This window comes from Alnus glutinosa, chromosome 5 (genome assembly GCF_958979055.1).
Source record: "Alnus glutinosa chromosome 5, dhAlnGlut1.1, whole genome shotgun sequence".
NCBI lineage: Eukaryota > Viridiplantae > Streptophyta > Magnoliopsida > Fagales > Betulaceae > Alnus > Alnus glutinosa.
This window is the reverse complement of record NC_084890.1, coordinates 9335401-9355181: the sequence shown is the minus strand read 5'-3', so window position 1 is coordinate 9355181 and position 19781 is coordinate 9335401. Positions and strand designations below refer to the sequence as shown.

General features: G+C 35.8%; 4 protein-coding genes across 8 annotated transcripts; 3 read left to right on the top strand and 1 right to left on the bottom strand.

Annotated features, from left to right (window-relative positions):
* The first annotated feature begins 259 nt into the window (after positions 1–259).
* On the top strand, positions 260–2539 carry LOC133868929 (uncharacterized). The gene is made up of 2 exons (XM_062305923.1): positions 260–1022; positions 2415–2539. Exons 1-2 carry the CDS (start codon positions 260–262, stop codon positions 2537–2539), a joined length of 888 nt encoding a protein of 295 aa, XP_062161907.1.
* A 3817-nt stretch (positions 2540–6356) lies between these two features.
* LOC133869396 (protein DMP4-like) lies at positions 6357–7293 on the top strand. Its single transcript, XM_062306385.1, has one exon. It carries the CDS (start codon positions 6517–6519, stop codon positions 7141–7143), a length of 627 nt encoding a protein of 208 aa, XP_062162369.1. The 5' UTR covers positions 6357–6516; the 3' UTR covers positions 7144–7293.
* Positions 7294–13298: 6005 nt separating this feature from the next.
* On the top strand, positions 13299–13925 carry LOC133869597 (protein DMP6-like). Its single transcript, XM_062306636.1, has one exon. The coding sequence runs from the start codon at positions 13299–13301 to the stop codon at positions 13923–13925; it is 627 nt and encodes a 208-aa protein (XP_062162620.1).
* Positions 13302–18092, bottom strand: LOC133869596 (pentatricopeptide repeat-containing protein At5g46100). Of its 5 annotated transcripts, XM_062306631.1 has the most exons (5): positions 17770–18092; positions 17280–17300; positions 15662–17172; positions 14966–15470; positions 13302–14066 (listed from the first exon to the last, which is right to left on the bottom strand). In XM_062306631.1, the coding sequence occupies exons 3-4, from the start codon at positions 17069–17071 to the stop codon at positions 15381–15383; spliced, it is 1500 nt and encodes a 499-aa protein (XP_062162615.1). In that variant the 5' UTR covers positions 17072–17172; positions 17280–17300; positions 17770–18092; the 3' UTR covers positions 13302–14066; positions 14966–15380. The 5 variants fall into 5 exon arrangements, with proteins under 5 accessions (XP_062162615.1, XP_062162617.1, XP_062162616.1 ...); XM_062306633.1 differs by having other exon boundaries at positions 15608–17300; XM_062306632.1 differs by lacking the exon at positions 14966–15470 and having other exon boundaries at positions 15608–17300.
* Between the last annotated feature and the right edge of the window lie 1689 nt (positions 18093–19781).

The window sequence follows — 19781 nt, the reverse complement described above, 5'->3', positions numbered from 1 at the left end:
AGAAAAAGGCTATGGTGATCCTAGTGACAAAGCTCATTTGAGTCCTAATCAAAGAGAGGCTTTGCAAAAACTTCGAAAGAAGGATCAACAAGCTCTCACCCTTATTTATCAATGTTTGGATGAGGTTATGTTCGAGAAGGTGACGAATGCAACTACCTCTAAGCAAGCATGAGAGATTCTCCAAAACTCTTACCAAGAAGTTGATAAAGTGAAGAAAGTTCGCCTTCAAACATTAAGAGGCGAATTTAAAGTTTTGCGAATGAAAGAATCCGAGTCGATCGTAGATTATATTTCAAGGGTGTTGGCCATAGTAAATCAAATGAAGAGATATGAAGAAAGATTGGAGGATATTCGAGTTACTGAAAAGATCTTTCGTTCCTTGCAACAAAGATTTGACTATATCGTTGTCACTATTGAAGAGTCAAAAGATTTAGAAACCATGAGTATTGATCAACTCATGAGATCTCTTCAAGCCCATGAAGAAAGGCTCAACAAGAAGAAAGAAGAGCCATTGGAACAGGTTCTAGCTTCAAAGATTTGTTTCAAAGATAAAGAAGAAGAAGAAATGAGTCAAAGAGGACAAGGACGTGGACGTGGACGAGGCCGTGACTGTGGTAGAGGAAGAGGAAGAGGTGGACGTAATAGTTTCAATTACGAAGAGAGAGGTCAAGCATCAAGAGGACGAGGAAGAGGAAATAACTTGAAGCAATATGGAAAAAGGTATGATAAATCTCAAGTTAAATGTTATAATTACCAAAAATATGGTCATTATACTTGGGAGTGTAGAAGCCACACTAACAATGTTGAAGAGAAAGTTAATTATGTTGAAAATGAGGAAGCACAACCCATTTTGTTGCTAGCTTATAAAAGAGAAGAAAGAGAAGAGAAGAACTTGTGGTATCTTGGTAATGCGGCAATCGATCATATGTGTGGAAACAAAAACAAGTTTGTGGAACTTGATGAATCGGTGAGCGGGAATGTTACTTTTGGAGATTTGTCTAAAGTTCCAATAAAAGGGAAAGGTACAATCTTAATTTTCTTGAAAATGGAGAACGTCAATTTATTACAAATGTTTATTTTGTTCCAAGAATGAAAAGTAATATTTTGAGCTTGTGACAACTCTTGGAAAAAGACTATGAAATTTAAATGAAAAATCGTAGTCTTTTACTAAGAGAAGACAAGAAGAATTTGATAGCTAAAGTTTCCATGACAAGCAATAAAATGTTTTTAGTAAATATTTAAACGGATGTGGTTAAATGTCTCAAGACTTGTTTGAAAGATTCATCTTGGCTTTGGCATTTGAGGTTTGAACATGAAATTTGGTGGATTAAAATTGTTGGCACAAAAGAAGATGGTGAATGGCCTGCCTTCCATTAATCAACCAGATCAACTTTGCGAAGGATGTCTTGTCAGTTAACGTACAATTCCAGAAAAGCTTTTCAAAAGAATCTACTACAAGAGCAAATGAACCACTTCAATTTGTTCATGTGGATGTTTGTGGACCAATTAAGCCATCTTCATTCGGTTAAAACTGTTATTTCCTTCTTTTCATTGATGACTTTAATTGAAAAACTTGGATCTATTTTTTGAAGGAAAAATCTCAGCCTCTAAAGTTTGCAAAAAATTCAAAGTCTTTGTAGAAAAAAAAATTGGTTATTGTATTAAATCCTTGATATTCGATAGAGGAGGTGAATTCACATATAATAAATTTAAAGAATTTTGTGAAGCAAATGGAATTCATCGTCCTTTAACGATTCTGAGATCGCCACAACAAAATGGTGTTGTTGAAAGAAATAATAGGATAATTCTCAATATGACTCGAAGCATGTTGAAGACAAAGAAAATGCCTAAAGAATTTTTGGTAGAAGTTGTTGATTGTGCTGTATATTTTTTAAACAGTTATCCTACAAAAAGCCTATGAAACAAAACACCACAAGAAGTATGGAGCGGAAGAAAGCCAAGTGTCTCTCATGTGAGAGTTTTTGGAAGCATTGGCTATACACACAGACCAGATCAAGAGCGGTCCAAGCTTGATGATAAAAGCAAGAGGTACATTTTCATTTGCTATGACTCAAGTTCTAAAGGCTACAAGCTTTACAATCCAAATTCCGGCAAAATTGTAATTAGTAGAGATGTGGAGTTTGATGAAGAAGACTTTTGGGATTGGAGCACTTAAGAGGAAGAAAAATATGATTTCTTTCATTTTCATGAAGAATAGGAAGAGCCAAGAAACAAAGAGTTCACTACACCTCCATCACCAACAAATTTTAGTACACCGTCGTCATCATCTTTGAGAGGAAGTTCTAGTGAAATGCCACCACACATGAGAAGTCTCCAAGAACTTTATGAGGTAACAGAGAATTTAAATGATGATTTAACTCTCTATTGTCATTTTGCGGATTGTGAACCAATAGGTTTTGAAGAAGCGGAGAAAGATGAAAAATTGAGAAATGCCATGGATGAGGAAATCAAAGCAATTGAAAAGAACAACACATGTGAGTTGACGACTATTCCAAAAGAGCAAAAACCATTAGAGTGAAGTGGGTGTTCAAGGCAAAGAAGAATGTTAAAGGAGAAATCGAGAGATACAAAGCAAGGTTGGTTGTCTAGGGATATAGTCAACGACCTGGAATTGATTATGATGAAGTTTTTGATCCAGTATTTCATGATCGGAGCAAACACATCGATACAAAATATCATTTTATTAGAGAGTGTACTGTCAAGAATGAGGTACAACTCAAGTTTGTGAAGACTCATAATCAAGTTGCGGATATTTTTACAAAGCTCCTAAAGAATGAGATTTTTAGCAAGCTACGAGTATTACTTGGAGTCAATTGAAATTAAGTATAAAATGGGGTGTTGAATAATAAACTTAATTTTAATAACATTTATTTGAGTCTCTTGTTATTCTTGTAAGTTACTAAGTGACTTGAAAATGTTGTATCTTTTGAGTTTTCAAGAGTTATTTTACATAGGAGTTACGTGCGAGTTATTTGAGATGTACGTAAATGAATGGAGTTATTGTGAAAAAGTTAGAAGGGTCATTTGTATCCTATAAATATCCATGTAAGCAAGTTATTTTTAATCAAGTTGAATAAAAGAATATAAAGTCATCTATCAATTTATTGTCTTTCTTCATTTTTATTGTCTCTCTTAGTGTGTTGGGTTTCCAATTTCCAATAGAAAGTAGGAGACTAGAGTTTGCAAGATCAACAAATTTTTGTATGGCATCTTTTGGCCCAAGTGGCCTTATCTTTTGGCTTATACTTTGCCTAGTGATTTGGCTACCATCATCTTGATCTAGCCACTGTTTTTGGCGATGTCTGAATGTCATCTTCAGCCAATGTCGGGCATCCACCTTCGGCCAACGTCTGGCCGCCATCTCCGACCATCATCCGTCCGTCATCTCCAACCACCATCATGCCGCGACATTCAGCCACCGCCTGGCTGCCACCTTCAGCCATTGTCCGGCCACCACCTTCGGCTACCTTATGACCGCCACCTACGACCAACATGTGATTGCCACCTTTGACCAATCGTTCAACAATCATGAGTGGAGCTAAGAATTTTTTTGTTGGGGGTTCGAACCTATATATATAGTCTCTTTATATGTGTGTGCGAGTGTAAAATAAAATCGAACAAGTTTTAAACTTAACTTCATATTAAGTCATAAGTTATAACTGTATACAAAAGTTACATGTCCATAAAATCATATTTAAAAATAACTTTTCTTCCGAATATAAAAGTGTCTTAGTTTGTTATAGACATGTAAAAAAATAAATAAAAAAATATAAAAATCAAAAGAGAACTTTGTATCTACTTCAAATTCTGCTCAACGGTCTTTCATGGAATAAAACTCATCCATTATCAAATCTGTAGTGAAATCCTTGGCAATTTTATTTTATTTTTTTATTTTTTATTTTTTATTTTTTTCTCTTTCTCAATATAAACTAGCAAATGATTTGCTAGAAATTAACTAATACTTCATTCTAGTGCATAATCTAGTTTTTACTAATAGAGTATATTTTTGAGGGGATTGAATTTCATTTTGTCGGAGCCATTATATGATTAATCCTTAAAAAATAATGTTTTTTGAAGAGTTTTGAAATTTTTTAGGGGGGCCATGGACCAAATCCTCTAAGGTGCCTCCACCCCTGGCAGCAGCCATCATCGATGACCAGGCACTGGCAGGCAGTCTGCTACTAGGCAATCTCACGCCCAGATTTGGCTGTGCACCTTACTTGATTACAGCCCTATTTGAGGTCACGTTTAGCTTTTGGATACTGCCACATACGATTCTCTTTTGTTTCATCAACGTATCTAACTATCATCAACGGATTTGAACGCCAAGTTTACGCTCTAATATTGGTCCTTGCCGCACCAGATCGATTTCACTAAAAAACATTAAATTGTCTTAAAAAAATCTACTGTTTTTATTTCTAAACTCAAACTTTTAGGCTCCGGCTTGAGTTTAAAAAGGATGGGTTAAATATATTTTAACCTTCCAAACTACAATCATTTTTTCGGATAGCCCTCTAAACTACCAATGCTTAGATTCTGGCCCCCCAAATTATCACTTTCTGATTTTTTGGCCCATCTGTCTATTTATGCCGTTAATTCTAACAGAAATTGGCCAAAAACCCGAAAATACCCTTCCCTTAACCGTGAGAATTTCAAAGTGTAGGAGGGGTATTTTTGGAATTCTGTTTAGAATTAACGGCATAAATAGACGGATGGGGCAAAAAAATCATAAAGTGGTAGTTTGAGGGGCCAGAATCTAAGCATTGGTAGTTTGGGAGGTCATCCGGATAAGTTGTGGTAGTTTAGAGGGCTAAAATATATTTTTCCCAAAAAGGAAAGTCAGAATATAGGATTATATATATATATATATATATTAGGTTGATATATTCCTTATTAATTAGAATATTTACATTTACGTGTGATTTTAATCAAATCTTACCTTATTTACATTCACTCCACTTACTAGGCAACTATATATCCCCTATAAAAGGGGGTAATATTTGTTGTAAAAACATTAAGCGAATAAAAGCACAATATAATCTGACCTTAAGGCAATTCTAACGGTGGATATGGGCTTCTATATATGACCAATTAGGCTAAATCATGTCCTTAAGGGGTAGTTCAATCAGTTGGAAACCATACCTCATGAAGCGGAGGTTACTAATTCGAATTCCTCTTTCCTCTTTTTGTGTGGACATGTGAAAAAAAAAAAAAAAACGGCCGATCCACCCCAAATCTTTTATCTCTTACTTCCGTTATTTTTTTCCATTCATTTCCCATTTCAACACAAATTTCTACAAAATAATGAGAAAAAAAAAATGATTGAAAATATAATTGAACCTTCGTATAATCAATTTCTAAAGCTTAACGAGGGATTACAGGCCACGGAATTAAGATTGCATTAGATTATTGCCAGCTATATTTTTGAGCCTGGAAAAGAAATAATTCTTATCTGCTAATGAAACTATGACGTGCAAGAGACGGGTATGACGCATCATAATCTCAGAAGTACTATTAAATAGAATTTGGCCTAATTTGGTCTTATTAAGGTGGCCGGTGGACAATTATCGATCCCTAAGTTTTCCATAAATTATAACTTGCAAGAGATACACGAAACCCATCACGTAAGATTCAATCAAGCGCAACCTTCGAAGGCATGCAGTATCAACCTTAAGAACTACTAACGTACAAAGCAAAAGCTTTCCAGAAAAGCCAAGATATTAAACTTGTAAGCTTTCTGAAAGTCGTGGCTCTGAGCGGGAGTAAGTTAGGCGCTTCAGTCCAGTTTATCTCCACACCACGTGATGCTCCTTCTTTTGATGTTCCTGCAACGGTCAACGAAATCAAGTTTCAATTTTGCCCCACGTGATGCACTTGCAAAAAGACAGCAGATTAGAGAAGACGAAGGTGTGCAGCGTTTTGTGAAATGAGGGGCAAAATTGGAACTCGGTTTCGATGACCAGTGCAGGAAATCAAGAGAAGGAGCATCACGTGGTGCAGAGATAAACTGGATTGAAAGGCTCTGCAGTGGGACCCAGGTGCACTACTGTGTAGTGTAATGGAGCTTAACAAACAAGATATATTGCGTCTGATCAGCGCAACAAATGCATCACGCAAGCAACAAAACCCTTCTGGCGCCTAACTTACTCCCGCTCAGAGCCACGACTTTCAGAAAGCTTACAAGTTTCATAACGGTCATTGAAAGCTTTGTAGATACATTAGGCAGGCTCTCTAAACTTTAATAACTAATTTTCAACATTGAATACGAAAGAAAACTCCCCTTCCTGAAAGCTGGAGGAAACTCTTATTCCTTATCTCATTTTTCTGTTTCACGTTCTCTTTCTTGCAAGGCATGCCAAACCACCTTTCCCACCCTTTACCTCTCCTCAGTTTCCCACTACTTATATACAAAACAGTGCCTGCAAGAAACCTGTGTATACAAATTGAAAGGGGAATCAAAACAAAGAGAAAAGAGAAGTGAAAGGTTCTGTTGCCATGGAGATTAAGGTAGAATCTAATTCCCAGCATCATGATGAATCAAAACATCCCCTCTTGCGAGATACAACTGAAACAGAAGAGAAAACACTGATACAGAAAGCCATTAGCCAGACATTTAAGAGCACAGCTCATTTGGCCAATCTTTTACCTACTGGATCAGTCCTTGCTTTCCAACTTCTATCACCCATTTTCACAAATCAAGGTAACTGTGACTCGGTCAGTCGGTTCATGACTGCTGTGCTTGTTACCCTCTGTGGGGTGTCATGTTTCCTTCTAAGCTTCAGTGACAGCTTCAGGGACAAGAAGGGAAATGTTTGTTATGGGTTTGCCACATTCCGGGGCCTGTGGGTCATTGATGGGCCAGCCGACCTCTCACCTGATCTTGCTGCAAAATATCGGCTGCAATTCGTAGATTTCATGCATGCCTTCATGTCAATTCTGGTATTTGTGGCTGTTGCACTCTTTGATAACAATGTGGTAAGTTGCTTCTTCCCAACGCCATCAGATGAGACGCAGGAGATCCTCACAAGTTTGCCAGTCGGAATTGGTGTAATTTGCAGTATGTTGTTTGTTGTGTTTCCTACCCAGCGCCATGGAATTGGCTTCCCCCTCTCTGCAAATTAACAAGAAACCTCTTTTGTTTGGTTTCTAGCTATAGATCTACCTCCATGCCTTTAAAAAGTCATAAAATTCTGTGGATTCATGTGAATATATACTGCAACAGTATTCCGTTGTGTTCTCTTTGAAGTGCATTCATAAGATGATTCTCTGCAACTGAGCCATTATGTTAACTACCTCATAACCTGCGCATACTATAATTTAATTTAAGAACTTCAATGCATTTTCATCGTACTTTTTATTATAAGTTAAAAAATGTGCGAAAAAAAGAACTATCACACATCATTCAATAAAAATACCTTAAAGGTTAAGATTTTTAATTTTATTTTAATCTATAAAAAATAAAACTTTTTAAAATTTTTGTTCCCATAAGTGTAGTTTATAACGAAAAGAAGTACAAAAAAAAAAAAAAAGGAAGCAAGAAGAATACATGGCTTAATCTAATATCAAAGCATTAATACAAAATTATTAGGAATCTCTTAGTGTGATGCCTATTATATTTCAATACAAGTAAAACACAAATAATTCTGAACACTAGAAAAAAAAAAAATTCAAAGAAAAGAATACATTTTTTTTTAATGAAATTTTATTCTCATAGGTAAACATGGTTGAAAACGGTAAGTACAAAAAAAATAAAAATAAAAATAAAAAATCTGGATTTTAATTATAAAAATGCATAGAACACATAGATACAAAAAAACAACAAAGAAGAAGAAGAAGAAGAAGAAGAAGAAGAAGATACAAAAAAACAACAAAGTTTTTGATTAATACAAAAAACAACAAAGTTTTTGATTAATAGAAACCTGAGGAGGAGGAGGAGGAGGAGGAGGAGGAGGAGGAGGAGGAGGAGGAGGAGGAGGAGGAGGAGAGAAAGAAAGCAAAGTCCTTCAATAAAAAAAATTATGTATTTCAGCACTCTGTTATTCTCTTGAATGTTGTTGCTGGATGCTCTTGATTTCACAATTCAAGATCTTTCAAACCCTAAAGAAAGAGAGAGAGAGAGAGAGAGGGGTAGAATAACCATCTCAGAGATTAATGACTTTTCAGCTTACTTGTATGGTTTATTTCTTCATTGTTTTGTTATACGTTGAGGCATTACTAATATATCTAATTCAATCTGTATCACGTGGTAAATTTGACTTAGCGCTCTCTTCTCTCTCTTGAGAAAACCCTAGCCACTGGGTTTTCTCTTCGGTTCTTGGTTGAGGGGAGAGGGGGCTTGCACCCCGACCCACCTGTTTTTAGTTTTCATCTTTGTTTTTGTTTTCTACTTTTCTATCGTTTGTAGTTTTGGCCCGGCACTAAGCCGTGTGCTGCTGGCTTTCTTCTCTCTCGGTGGCGCTCTGTGAAACCAAGAGATGAAGATATTTTTCTCTAATCCTTTCAAGGATTTGGAGTTCGAGGGTTTCAATCTACTAGTGGATTGATCTGGGTAAGGTGCCAAGCTCGTTTTACAAGCCGTTTTTTGAAGCTAGATCTATGATTCTCCGTCAATCTCTGCATGTCACGCGCTCCCCCAGGGTGTTTGTTGTTTTCCTCCGCCTCTATCGCAACCAGGTGTGTTTTCCCCAGTTGTCTATATATCGGAGCGTGGTGTCCACACGCCAGCATATGGGCAAGTGCTCCTCTCTTGCTGGCGAGTGATGGCTCTTTATCTCCTCCTGTTTGCGGTTGGTGGATCTCGGGAGTTTTTGGTGGTTTTCCTCATGGAGATGGGTCTTCTAGTGAGGGTGCATGGTATACACGTGTCATCTTCGGCGACTCCCTGTACTCTTTACCGGCCAGTGTTGTTTTGTTAGCGTTTGGTTTTTAGTTGTGTTTTGTTGTTTACCCCAGCAGCCTGCCATAATAGATTTTAGATTTAAACTGTAATAGCTGTTTTTAGATCAGAACTTGTACTCTCTTCTCTCTTTTAGTGGAACTCATGTGTAAAGAGATGTCTTATTATTTGTCCATCTGCTAAGGCAGCTACTCCCCAAGTCAAGATTTAGTCATGGACTTTATTTTTAGGTGTCATTGTACCCCTAATTATTGTAACTGGCTTTTTGGGTCTCATATTATAATGGAGGTTTTTCCTTGTAAAAAAAAAAAAAAAAACTAATATGTCTAATTCTTTTAGAATTAATGCATGCAATATGGTACGCTCGAGTCTAGACGACTACGTACATGGATTTGAAATTTATATTTTGAACCACTTCGCAATAGTACGAATCAATTGAACTATAGTAAGGGCTATCGAACCACATAGATTGAAGGTTGTTTTGTGTAACGAGATACTTAAAGAGCGTATTTAACTTAACTTAAAAATAAAAACAAAGTAAAAGTTGTAGAATTGAAGTTACAGCGAATCAAGTAATAAAAACAAGAAAATGAAAACAAGCTTAAAAGAAAAACTTAGGATAATAATCTTATCTAATCCTCAACCAATGGAATGCTTAACGTTTATATGAATCTTCCTAACATGCATAATATGAGCACGTAATAGCGTCAACCATTACGACGACTTCGATATGAAAACACTTTCGTTAGGACGTAATCATAGAGCACCTAGTTTCACACTTAAACAATCTCATGTAAAGATTAATCTATAATTGAAAATGTTTACACTACAAAAGGTGTGGGGTGATCAATGCTCCCTAACTTACTACCCTATAAAACATCCTAATAAGCATACACAATACATGAAAACCCTAATTACGCCACAATGATAAGATATCTAGTTTCACATCGATCACATCACGTAAAAGTTATACTACAATTGAAAAACATTTTAGGCTACCAAAGGTGTGAAACGACCGGTGTTCCCTAACATACCCTATAAGGTGACTCTAATAGGTAAATATGCATCATGTCAAATAGAACCATTGCATAAGACATCATTCTTTTTAAAAAATGTTGGTTTTATTCGTGAATCTAAGAAAACTCATAGACAAATATAACACTTTTTCATGAATAATTAGATTGAAATATTGATAACAAAACCTTTTAGCATGAGTTTTGATTTCCTCTAGTCTTATACAATCATCAAACATTTATCAAGAAAATCCTAAGAACATCAAAAACACTCTATAGTTTTGGAAAAGAGTTTGATCAAAGCCCTAAGGAAGAACTTTAGCTACACATGATCAACTAATCTAAGCATAAAAACAGTAAAGAAACAAGATCAAAATGAACTAAAAACAATATATTTAAAGTATGGAATTCGGATTACACAAAAGAAATGAAAAGAAAAGAAAAGACAAACCTAAGCTAGAACATGAAGAACAAGGAAGAAAATGTAAAGGGAGCAAGCTCTCTGGAATTAAGTCCAGAAAACGCGCATTAAAGTAAACTAAAACACAAGAAATTAAAGTGATACACCAGAGAAAATCCGAAACCCCCAAAAGGTGCATAAAAAAAGACCTAAATCCTAAATCCTAATTCCATATATATAGGAAATTAGATTTACAAAAAGACTACAAGAGTTAATTCAAGCTAAGTATTTAGAGCTGGTCGCCGTCCATTTCTGTTCATAGAACTCAACTTTTGATTTGGATCGCACAAAGATTTGAAAATATCTGGACCTTCTGGAAGTTGCGAAATCGATCGATCGAATATTTCGATCGATCGATTATTTTATGCTCTGATAATCGATCGATCGCATCTGGATCGATTGAAGTTGGGTCGACTGAAAGCTGATCGATCGAATTATTGGTTGTACAAATATTCGATCGATCGAAATGCCTTGGACGATTTTTTTTATCTTCTCAGGATCAACCTCGAACTCTGGAAATGACCAAATTGCCCTTAATGTATTTTCAAATCTAATTCAAATTTTTTGAACTAGATTTCAACTAAGACCTAAAAATAAGACATAACACAAAACTACAGCAAAACGTTATATATACAACACAAACTAGGTTTAACAAATGCAAATTAAGGGGTCTTGAATCAAATAATTCAAGACTTATCACAATACTTTTATGGTCAATTATAGGTAAATAATGCAGTATGTTCTTAATTTTAAATTTTGTCTCCCTATAGTTTTGAAACAGTAAATTCTAAAACCATAATATTGTACATTAAAAGTTTAAACTTAATAAAATCTCATATAAGCATTTTTTAAGTAAAATTTTGGAGAAAAAAAAAAAGTCCTACCACTTAGAATTAATGCATGCAATACATATTTGGTCGAATATGGGTAGTTAATGTAATATGTTTTTAATTTCAATTTTTTTTATAAAAAAAATCTCACAACTTAATGCTATAATGCGAAAAAGTCCTTATTTTGGTCTCATGAAGATTCACATCCATGATTTTTTCCTTAAAGTACAATAAATTTATTAAAATCATGACAAACCGGTTTAACCTTTAAAATTCATCTGTCTTTTTTACTTAAAAGACTGGTTCAATATTTAAAAATTATAGGTTCACGCTACGTGTTACAAATCTAGGCCAACTCTAAGTTGGAATTCGACTCTTATATATATATAAAAGGACCGGTTTAATAGGCTATATTAGAAGAATTTTCTCCAATCCATTACAGAGAAGAGAAAAACTGTCCAAAAAATAATTCACAAGCAAAAAATCATTTAAAACATAGCATAGAATAAAACTAATAGAACCCATTAGTATGCCCTAGCCCCACATGTGGTTTGCGATACGCATGGACTTGTCACGGATATGAATCGACTATAATTCGCTTATTAAATTGCAATCATGCAATTCGAGCAATTCCTACATAAAAGGTGGGTACAAAGCTCACCGTCCCGAACAGTTCAAAATACGTAACAGGTGGGCCTTGTACTTACTCTCTTTGTGAAGCTGCCCGCAAATTGCAGCAAATTCCAATCCGACAGTCACGCATAACGTGCTTACTTGGGTAGTTGTATCTTAAACTTACAATCCATGGGCTTCCAGGCGTGGTTGGAAGCTTTGCAGGATCACTCATTGACTTTTTAGATGGGTTTTGAATTTTAGTTAGGAATATATATATATGAGCCAATAATGGGACATTCGACTTAAACCAAAATTTGAAAAATGAAAATGACTTCACCGTCTTCCCCATGAGCTTGGCCTGTGCTGGAACCATCATATATAGTTCCACTTTGGAAGCTTTGCTGGATCACTCACTGATTTTTTAAATGGGTTTTGAATTTTGCTTAGGAATATATGAGCCAATAATGGGGCATTTGACTTAAACTAAAATTTGAAAAATGAAAATGACTTCACTGTCTTCCCCATGAGCTTGGCCTGTGCTGGAATTGAACCATCATAGTTCCACTTTGGAAGCTTTGCAGGATCACTCACTGGTCCAGGAAGTGTCCGTTCCGTTGAAAACATGAAATTATTTTTTTAAGAAAAAATTCTATATACGAAAAAAGAAACAGAAGAAATGGAAAAAAATAAAATAAAATAAAATAAATAAAGGTTACCCTGGTTGATTCTAATGTCCATACCAGATCCACCGATCCTGTTCATTTATTAATACACAGGTACCAAAATAAATTTCAACCTAGGGATAAAAAAAGGATCAAATACATTAACAGGATAATAAGTTCGTCCAAGAGAACAAAGTAAAAAGGAAAACGAAAAAAGAGAGAGAGAGAGAGAGAGAGAGAGAGAGAGAGAGAGAGAAAGAAAGAAAGAGAAGAAGAAGAAGAAGAGAGAGAGAGAGAGTTGCAAATGAATCATATCCACTTGACATAGCAAAAAGAAAAACCATTCACTAACAAAAAGAATGAGATTTTTTTTTTAAATAAATAAACGGGTTGACCTGCCAACTCGTTTATAAATGTGTCATAAATGGATCAACCTGCCAACTTATTTAGTCTAAACTCTAATCTTATAACTTCATGTCGTGTTAGTGTCGAATTCAAGAGTTGTGTCAAAAATTATCAACCTTACTTTTCAAAAGCTTACAAGTTTCATAACACATGCTCCTAAAAGCTTTGTAGAGACATTAGGCAGGCTCTCTAAACTTTACTAACTAATTTTCAACATTGAATATGAAAGAAAACTCCCCTTCCTGAAATCTGGAGGAAGCATGCCAAACCACCTTTCCCACCCTTTACCTCTCAGTTTCCCACTACTTCTAAAACAGTGCTTTGCAAGAAACCTGTGCATACAAATTAAAAGGGGAATCAAAACAAAGGGAAAAGAGAAGTGAAAGGTTCTGTGCCATGGAGATTAAGGTAGAATCTAATTCCCAGCATCATGATGAATCAAAACATCCCCTCTTGCGAGATACAACTGAAACAGAAGAGAAAACACTGATACAGAAAGCCATTAGCCAGACATTTAAGAGCACAGCTCATTTGGCCAATCATTTACCTACTGGATCAGTCCTTGCTTTTCAACTTCTATCACCCATTTTAACAAATCAAGGTAACTGTGACTCAGTCAACCGGTTCATGACTGCTGTGCTTGTAACCCTCTGTGGGGTGTCATGTTTCCTTCTAAGCTTCACTGACAGCTTCAGGGACAAGAAGGGAAATGTTTGTTATGGGTTTGCAACATTCCGGGGCCTGTGGGTCATTGATGGGCCAGCCGACCTCTCACCTGATCTTGCTGCAAAATACCGGCTGCAATTCGTAGATTTCATGCATGCCTTCATGTCAACACTGGCATTTGTAGCTGTTGCACTCTTTGATAACAATGTGGTAAGTTGCTTCTTCCCAACGCCATTAGATGAGACGCATGAGATCCTCACAAGTTTGCCAGTCGGAATTGGTGTAATTTGCAGTATGTTGTTTGTTGTGTTTCCTAGCCAGCGCCATGGAATTGGCTTCCCCCTCTCTGCAAATTAACAAGAAACCTCTTTTGTTTGGTTTCTATAGATCTACCTCCATGCCTTTAAAAGTCATAAAATTCTGTGGATTCATGTGAATACTGCAACATTATTCCGTTGTGTTCTCTTTGAAGTGCATTCATAAGATGATTCTCTGCAACTGAACCATTATGTTAATTGGAAATATCCTGCTCATACATGTCAAATTACAGAAAGTCCTAATATTGACATGGTAAGGTGATTGTGAGTCGTGACTCAGCATAATATCACATACGCAGTTCAGAACATAATACTGAAACTAAGAGGGTTGGTGTAGGATTTTAAAATAGAATCACTACCAATCCAAATAATGGGCTGTGTAAAGCTGTGTGAGTTTGAACGAACGTCAAACATATTTTGTCACAGATCATTGCAATGCATCAGAATCTAGAGTAAATCAACAACTCCATATTGAAGAATATTCCAAATTTTAGTTTATATAATAGGATAATGACTTGACATGAATAGTGTAAATCAAATTTCACATGCACATGCATAAGCACCACTCTCATGCAAAACAGCTGCAGCGCTTGGTTCAACCAAAATGAAAATTGACACCACATGATTAAATTATTTCACAATTGTCTCAACAAGGATCGCCATATTGCAATTGTCAAAAAGAAAGGGAAAAAGGTGTTTGTAAAATGATCATTTCAGGCATGTCAATGCTTAATACATTCTAGGAATCAGCATAAGCCATAAAATGCATTTTGGACACTGAAAATTACTTGTCTCCGCATTCATCCACAGAAATTTGTACATGCGACATAAGGCATGTTTGCCGATTTGAACATACCAAAGTGATAATCTGGGTTTTGAAAGACAATGTGCCATTAAAAGGGTATGTAGGAAGGCAAGATTTTCAACATGCCAGAGAGATTACATTAAAGCAGATTCGTTTTCAGAAAAGGAGCAAGAAGCTTGCTTAGCTAAGAGCAGAAAGGGCAGAGTTGAATTTCTGAATTCTTACATAATACACACATTTTCACTAATAAAAGATGAAAAGGGAATGTTCAATACCAATTAATCTACAAATCATGGCAGACACACAAAAGAAATACTGAAGAAGAGGACTGTATCCAAGCCACCCCTTCCAAGACCCCACTTAAATAGGACCAACACTGGCTAAAGAGCCGAAAGCTCTACGCCAAAGTACTCATTTGAGGCATATTCCACAATATCCTATTTAGTTAGGCAAGAAAAATTCGGAAATCAACTTTGTAGCCCACCTCTATTTTATTCCAAAAATCAACAAAATATCTCTCCCAGCAGAATATGAAGATTTCTTTCATAGGCGTAATAAACACCATGGACTGTTTATGAGTCCCAGTCCCAACATCTATGGTGCTTTTTCAGAAATAACTCTTAATCACAACATCTCCTGATTGGATAGTTCTAAAGGATAGTCCAGGTAATGTTTCAAGCACTGCAAAAGTCAGTTTTCTCCAGTGAATATCAAACAGCCTGATATATTCTTTAAGTCAGTCACTTGGACATGTAATGATAAAACTCCATCAAACAACTCCTACAAGTTAAATTGTATCATTCATCAGATAGGTGAAATAAGATTCTGACGTTCAAAGAGATGCTAATGTGATTCAAATAATTTTATGAATAGAAATAATTTAGAAAGAATAGAATCCATATACCAAGAGCACTTACTAATTGATAGAAATCAATTCAGATCTATATTTCAGGCTCAGCAAATTCGCTCACCAGCTTGACCTGCAACAGTTCAACAGCTTCCCGCACCTTCCTTCGATCCCAAAATCCATGAAACACCGCACTCCATGTTCCCTCAGTTGGAATACATCCATCAGTTACCATCTCATCAACAATGTGAGCGGCCTTGTGTAAGTCTCCTCTCTTAGAGAAACACTTGACTAGATAATCAAATGTTCCAGCATCAATGGAGATACCCCTAGTCCGCATGCTAAGGTATAACTGAAAAGCCCGATTCGGATCTCCATTGGTAGAAAGGCCTTGGACCACCATATTGTAAATCCTAACATGAAGGCTCCAAGTTAATCGGTTTGGTGAGATTCCCCCAAGAACCATTTCATCAAGGAAGTTTGCAGCTTCTTGGAACTTGCAAATATCAGAAAAACCACTAATGATCTTCCCATACAACCCTGCATCTGGTTTCAATCCCTGAAGCTTCATCCTGTCAAGAATCTCCAAAGCTTCTCGAAGCTTTCCTTCTTTACAGAGTCCATTAATCAGAGTACTGTAAGTTATCGTATTGGGCCTAAGGCACTTGCTGATCATCATCTCCAGTAGTTCCATGGCTTGTAAAGAACAACCACCCTTGCACAGACCATCCATTAAAGCACTGTAGGTAAACACATTTGGCTCAATATCTTTGCTCGTCATCTCATCGAGCAATCCAATAGCTTCATTCAAATTTCCAGACTGGCACAAACCATGTATCAAAGAGGTGTAGGTCACAACACTGGGCGAACAACCTTTTGTTTCCATCTCTTTGAATAGCTCCTTTGCTTCACTAATCTTTCCCAATCTACACAACCCGTTAATCAGAGTACCATACGTATATGAATCTGGAGTACAACCACGATTGGGCATCTCACGAAATATCCGAAGAGCGGCTTCCATAGTCCCACTGTTCTTGCAAAGGGCTTTAATCAATACATTAAGGGAAGCAACACTAGGTGGAATACCTATTTCTCTCATATGCCTATAAAATCTTAAAGCTACCTTTAACTGGTTTTCTTCAACAAGAATGGCAAATACTGTAATGTAAGACTTGTCGGTGGGTTTGCACTGGAAGTCCTCCATCTTGTTGAAGACCCTAACGGTATCCAATGGCCTGTGAACACGACCATAGGCCCTGCAGATCGAGAGAAATATATCTTCTGTAACACTACACTTTTCCTCCTTCATTCTATTAAGGAGGTCCTCTGCTGGTCTGAACTGGTTTGATGAGACTAATTTGGAGATCATTATACCAAAGGTGTTATGATTATGCTGAAACCCGTTAGCATACTCAGCTGTCGCCGAATCAAATATTAGAATAGCTTTCTTTACATCCCTTTCAGCTCGTATCAACTGCTCAACTTGGGAGGGTGTGGTCTGTTTTGACCATTTAAACATAGTTTTACTGCCCATTACTGGAATTTCTCTTTCTTGACATCACTCACTCCAAACAAAGCCGAATTTATCTTTTAACGGCATGTATCCATACGAACTAACAACAAAGATACGCACTTCTGCAACAATCAATGTCCAATGGCATTTGCCGGTGACTGTATGTTAGTTGGTACAGAAAAGAGTTGCTCCTGAATATAGTAATCTTCTCTAAATTACCTTGTCTTACCTAATGCAAAAGTCATGGTACCTGTAAGAGTAAATCAACAATGACAAAAACTTCTTAATACTCAATTTTATAAAAAAAATCCGAAAGTTGTAATTGAATCAGATTCATGGAAATTCTACAAACACTCAAACGCTTTGACATGTCAAACCCATAATAATAAAACAAACAAAGATTCTCTTCAAGCAACAAACAAAATGATATCTGAAAAAACAAAACCAGTGGTAGTGTGGGTATACATTCACAAATATAATCAGACTCAATATTCAGGCAATTTTCGTATGAAGATAGTGTTCTTCTATTCTACCATCCGATAAAGCAGCCAAATAGTCTATTTAGAAACAAATCAATAAACCGAGCTAATATCCAATTTTGTTAAACAGTGTATCTGTGTGTGTCAACGTGATGGTAAATACAACTCTGTTACGCATTCTATCAAGCAGGTGGCGGCCGCAGTGACGCTTTCTTCAACACTAGCTATTTGTAAGACTACCTGAACGTTGGAACTTTCTTCAACCTTGGCATACGAGACCGTGATCATCTAGAACACAGCAACTGATCCCAACAGCAAATCGTAACCATGATGCCCGAGAAATGTTCAAGATTTCGGAGCCATTGCCAGACTCGGTGAGGCAGTCTAGTGTTTTAATTTTAGAGCGAGAGGCACGGAGAGAGGGAGAGGCACGAACGAAGGAGCACGCGCTTCATTGGGCTTTGCAACTATGGTCAAGGTGGGGAAATAGTCGTTGGTGTCTTTTGGAGTATGAGCTTGGTGGGCTACTTGGGCTTCTAACAACGGCATCCAGCTTACGTGGATTCGGATTCTATCGAGTACATTTGAAATAGAGAAGTGCCGGTTTCTTATTTTAAGAAGGGTGGTAAAGTTATTATTTCAATTTTTTTTTTTTAATTATTTTTTTGACAATTTTGCCTCACTTGGATAAGGAACCGGCTCTTCTTCATTTTATCCTTCTTGGGCTTACGTCCAATTGAAAAAACAACTCGACATCTCCACTTACTAGGAAAGAGTAATCCTATAAATAGGATTCATGTTCCCTTTTTATCCTTTCAAATATTATATGATTTTTAAAATAACTATTAAATTAAAATCCAATAATAATCAATTTCAGATCCAATTATAATCTTAAAAAGTACGTTACATTCGAGGAATAAAAGGAAACATAAGTTCTACTTTAACTAGCTGTCCAAATATAAGGGCATTATGAAACTCCCATCTCCACTGAAATTTCCAAAAAAATCTCCACATTCATGTGTGGCAAAATTGAGTAATACTATAAACTACATTTTCATCTCACAATGCTAACGTGACAATTCCAATCAATTTTTGGATTCGTTCTTTTAAAACAAAAAACAAAAAACACCAAGAATTAATTATGATTGCCATGTCAACATTTATACAATAAAAATGAGTATATAACATTACTCAACAAAATTACTACCTCTCATGATCAGGAGCGGAGCCAGGGGTCGAGAGGGGCAAGTATCCCCTCTCACCTTCCAAAAATTTTCTTTACTCCTTATAATTTTTTTTTTTTTGAATATCCTTGTTGCCCACCCTCAATCACTCATTAAGGAGTAAATTATTTTTCAAAAATACTGAGATTTATGACTCAAGTCATTGAAACCAACAATTTATGACTCTGCCCTAGTTTAAACCTTTCGGTTTCAGCTTTTATGTTTGATTTAGATTTAGGTTTAGTTTAGAGGAGAAAGGGAGAAGACAATGACAAATGACACATAATATCCTTTATTACACGTAACGTTTAATTAAGTTTGCTGCTTGGCTTTTTAATACCTCACACACACTATCTTAAGCCTATAGGCTATAGATTTGTTTTTTTAATATGTGGAGCCCACCATTTTTACTTAAGCGTACACAGGCTACACGTTCTCTTGACAAATCACCACTTTTAATCTGTGGGGCCACCAAACCAACTTGCTAATTTTTTTTTCTTCAAGCCATTCAACAATTTAAATAGATTGTTTTTTGATAATTTTCCTTTTTAAAAAAGTTTCAGGTACATAATTAAACTTTTTATATTTATTAATATTTTATATTTAAATTGCTCAATTAAAATAATTGTTTATGAATATATATAATTTTTTTACATTTTTTTATTCTATGAAATAAGTAATGGTAATAAAAATTACCTAAGATTATGGAGAGTAACAAAGATTTTATTAAGCTTCAATCAAATTCTAATCAAGCTTTTACAAAATAGATTTAACAAATATGCCAATAGATCATTGCTTAAAAAAAAAAAATTCTCATTACCATCATAGTGATATGGACCAAATATGAAGATAATTAAATAAATTAACTCTAGGCATGACAAAATAAATTGGATATTATATTTATGTATTTCATTAGTTATATTTTTTAATATTTTTAATCAATTTTTGTTTACTTTATTTTTTTCATTAAAAAAAAAAAAATTGACCCCCTAACAAAAATCCAAACTCCACCACTGCTCTTGATCATGT

Coding starts and splice junctions, on each gene's coding strand:
- LOC133868929 (XM_062305923.1), top strand. CDS start 260: ATGAAAGAATCCGAGTCGATCGTAGATTATATTTCAAGGGTGTTGGCC. Junction 1,023..2,414: donor AGTTCCAATAAAAGGGAAAG/GTACAATCTTAA, acceptor GTGAACCAATAG/GTTTTGAAGAAGCGGAGAAA.
- LOC133869396 (XM_062306385.1), top strand. CDS start 6,517: ATGGAGATTAAGGTAGAATCTAATTCCCAGCATCATGATGAATCAAAA.
- LOC133869597 (XM_062306636.1), top strand. CDS start 13,299: ATGGAGATTAAGGTAGAATCTAATTCCCAGCATCATGATGAATCAAAA.
- LOC133869596 (XM_062306631.1), bottom strand. CDS start 17,071: ATGGGCAGTAAAACTATGTTTAAATGGTCAAAACAGACCACACCCTCC. Junction 15,471..15,661: donor AACTGTTGCAGGTCAAGCTG/GTGAGCGAATTT, acceptor TTTAACTTGTAG/GAGTTGTTTGATGGAGTTTT.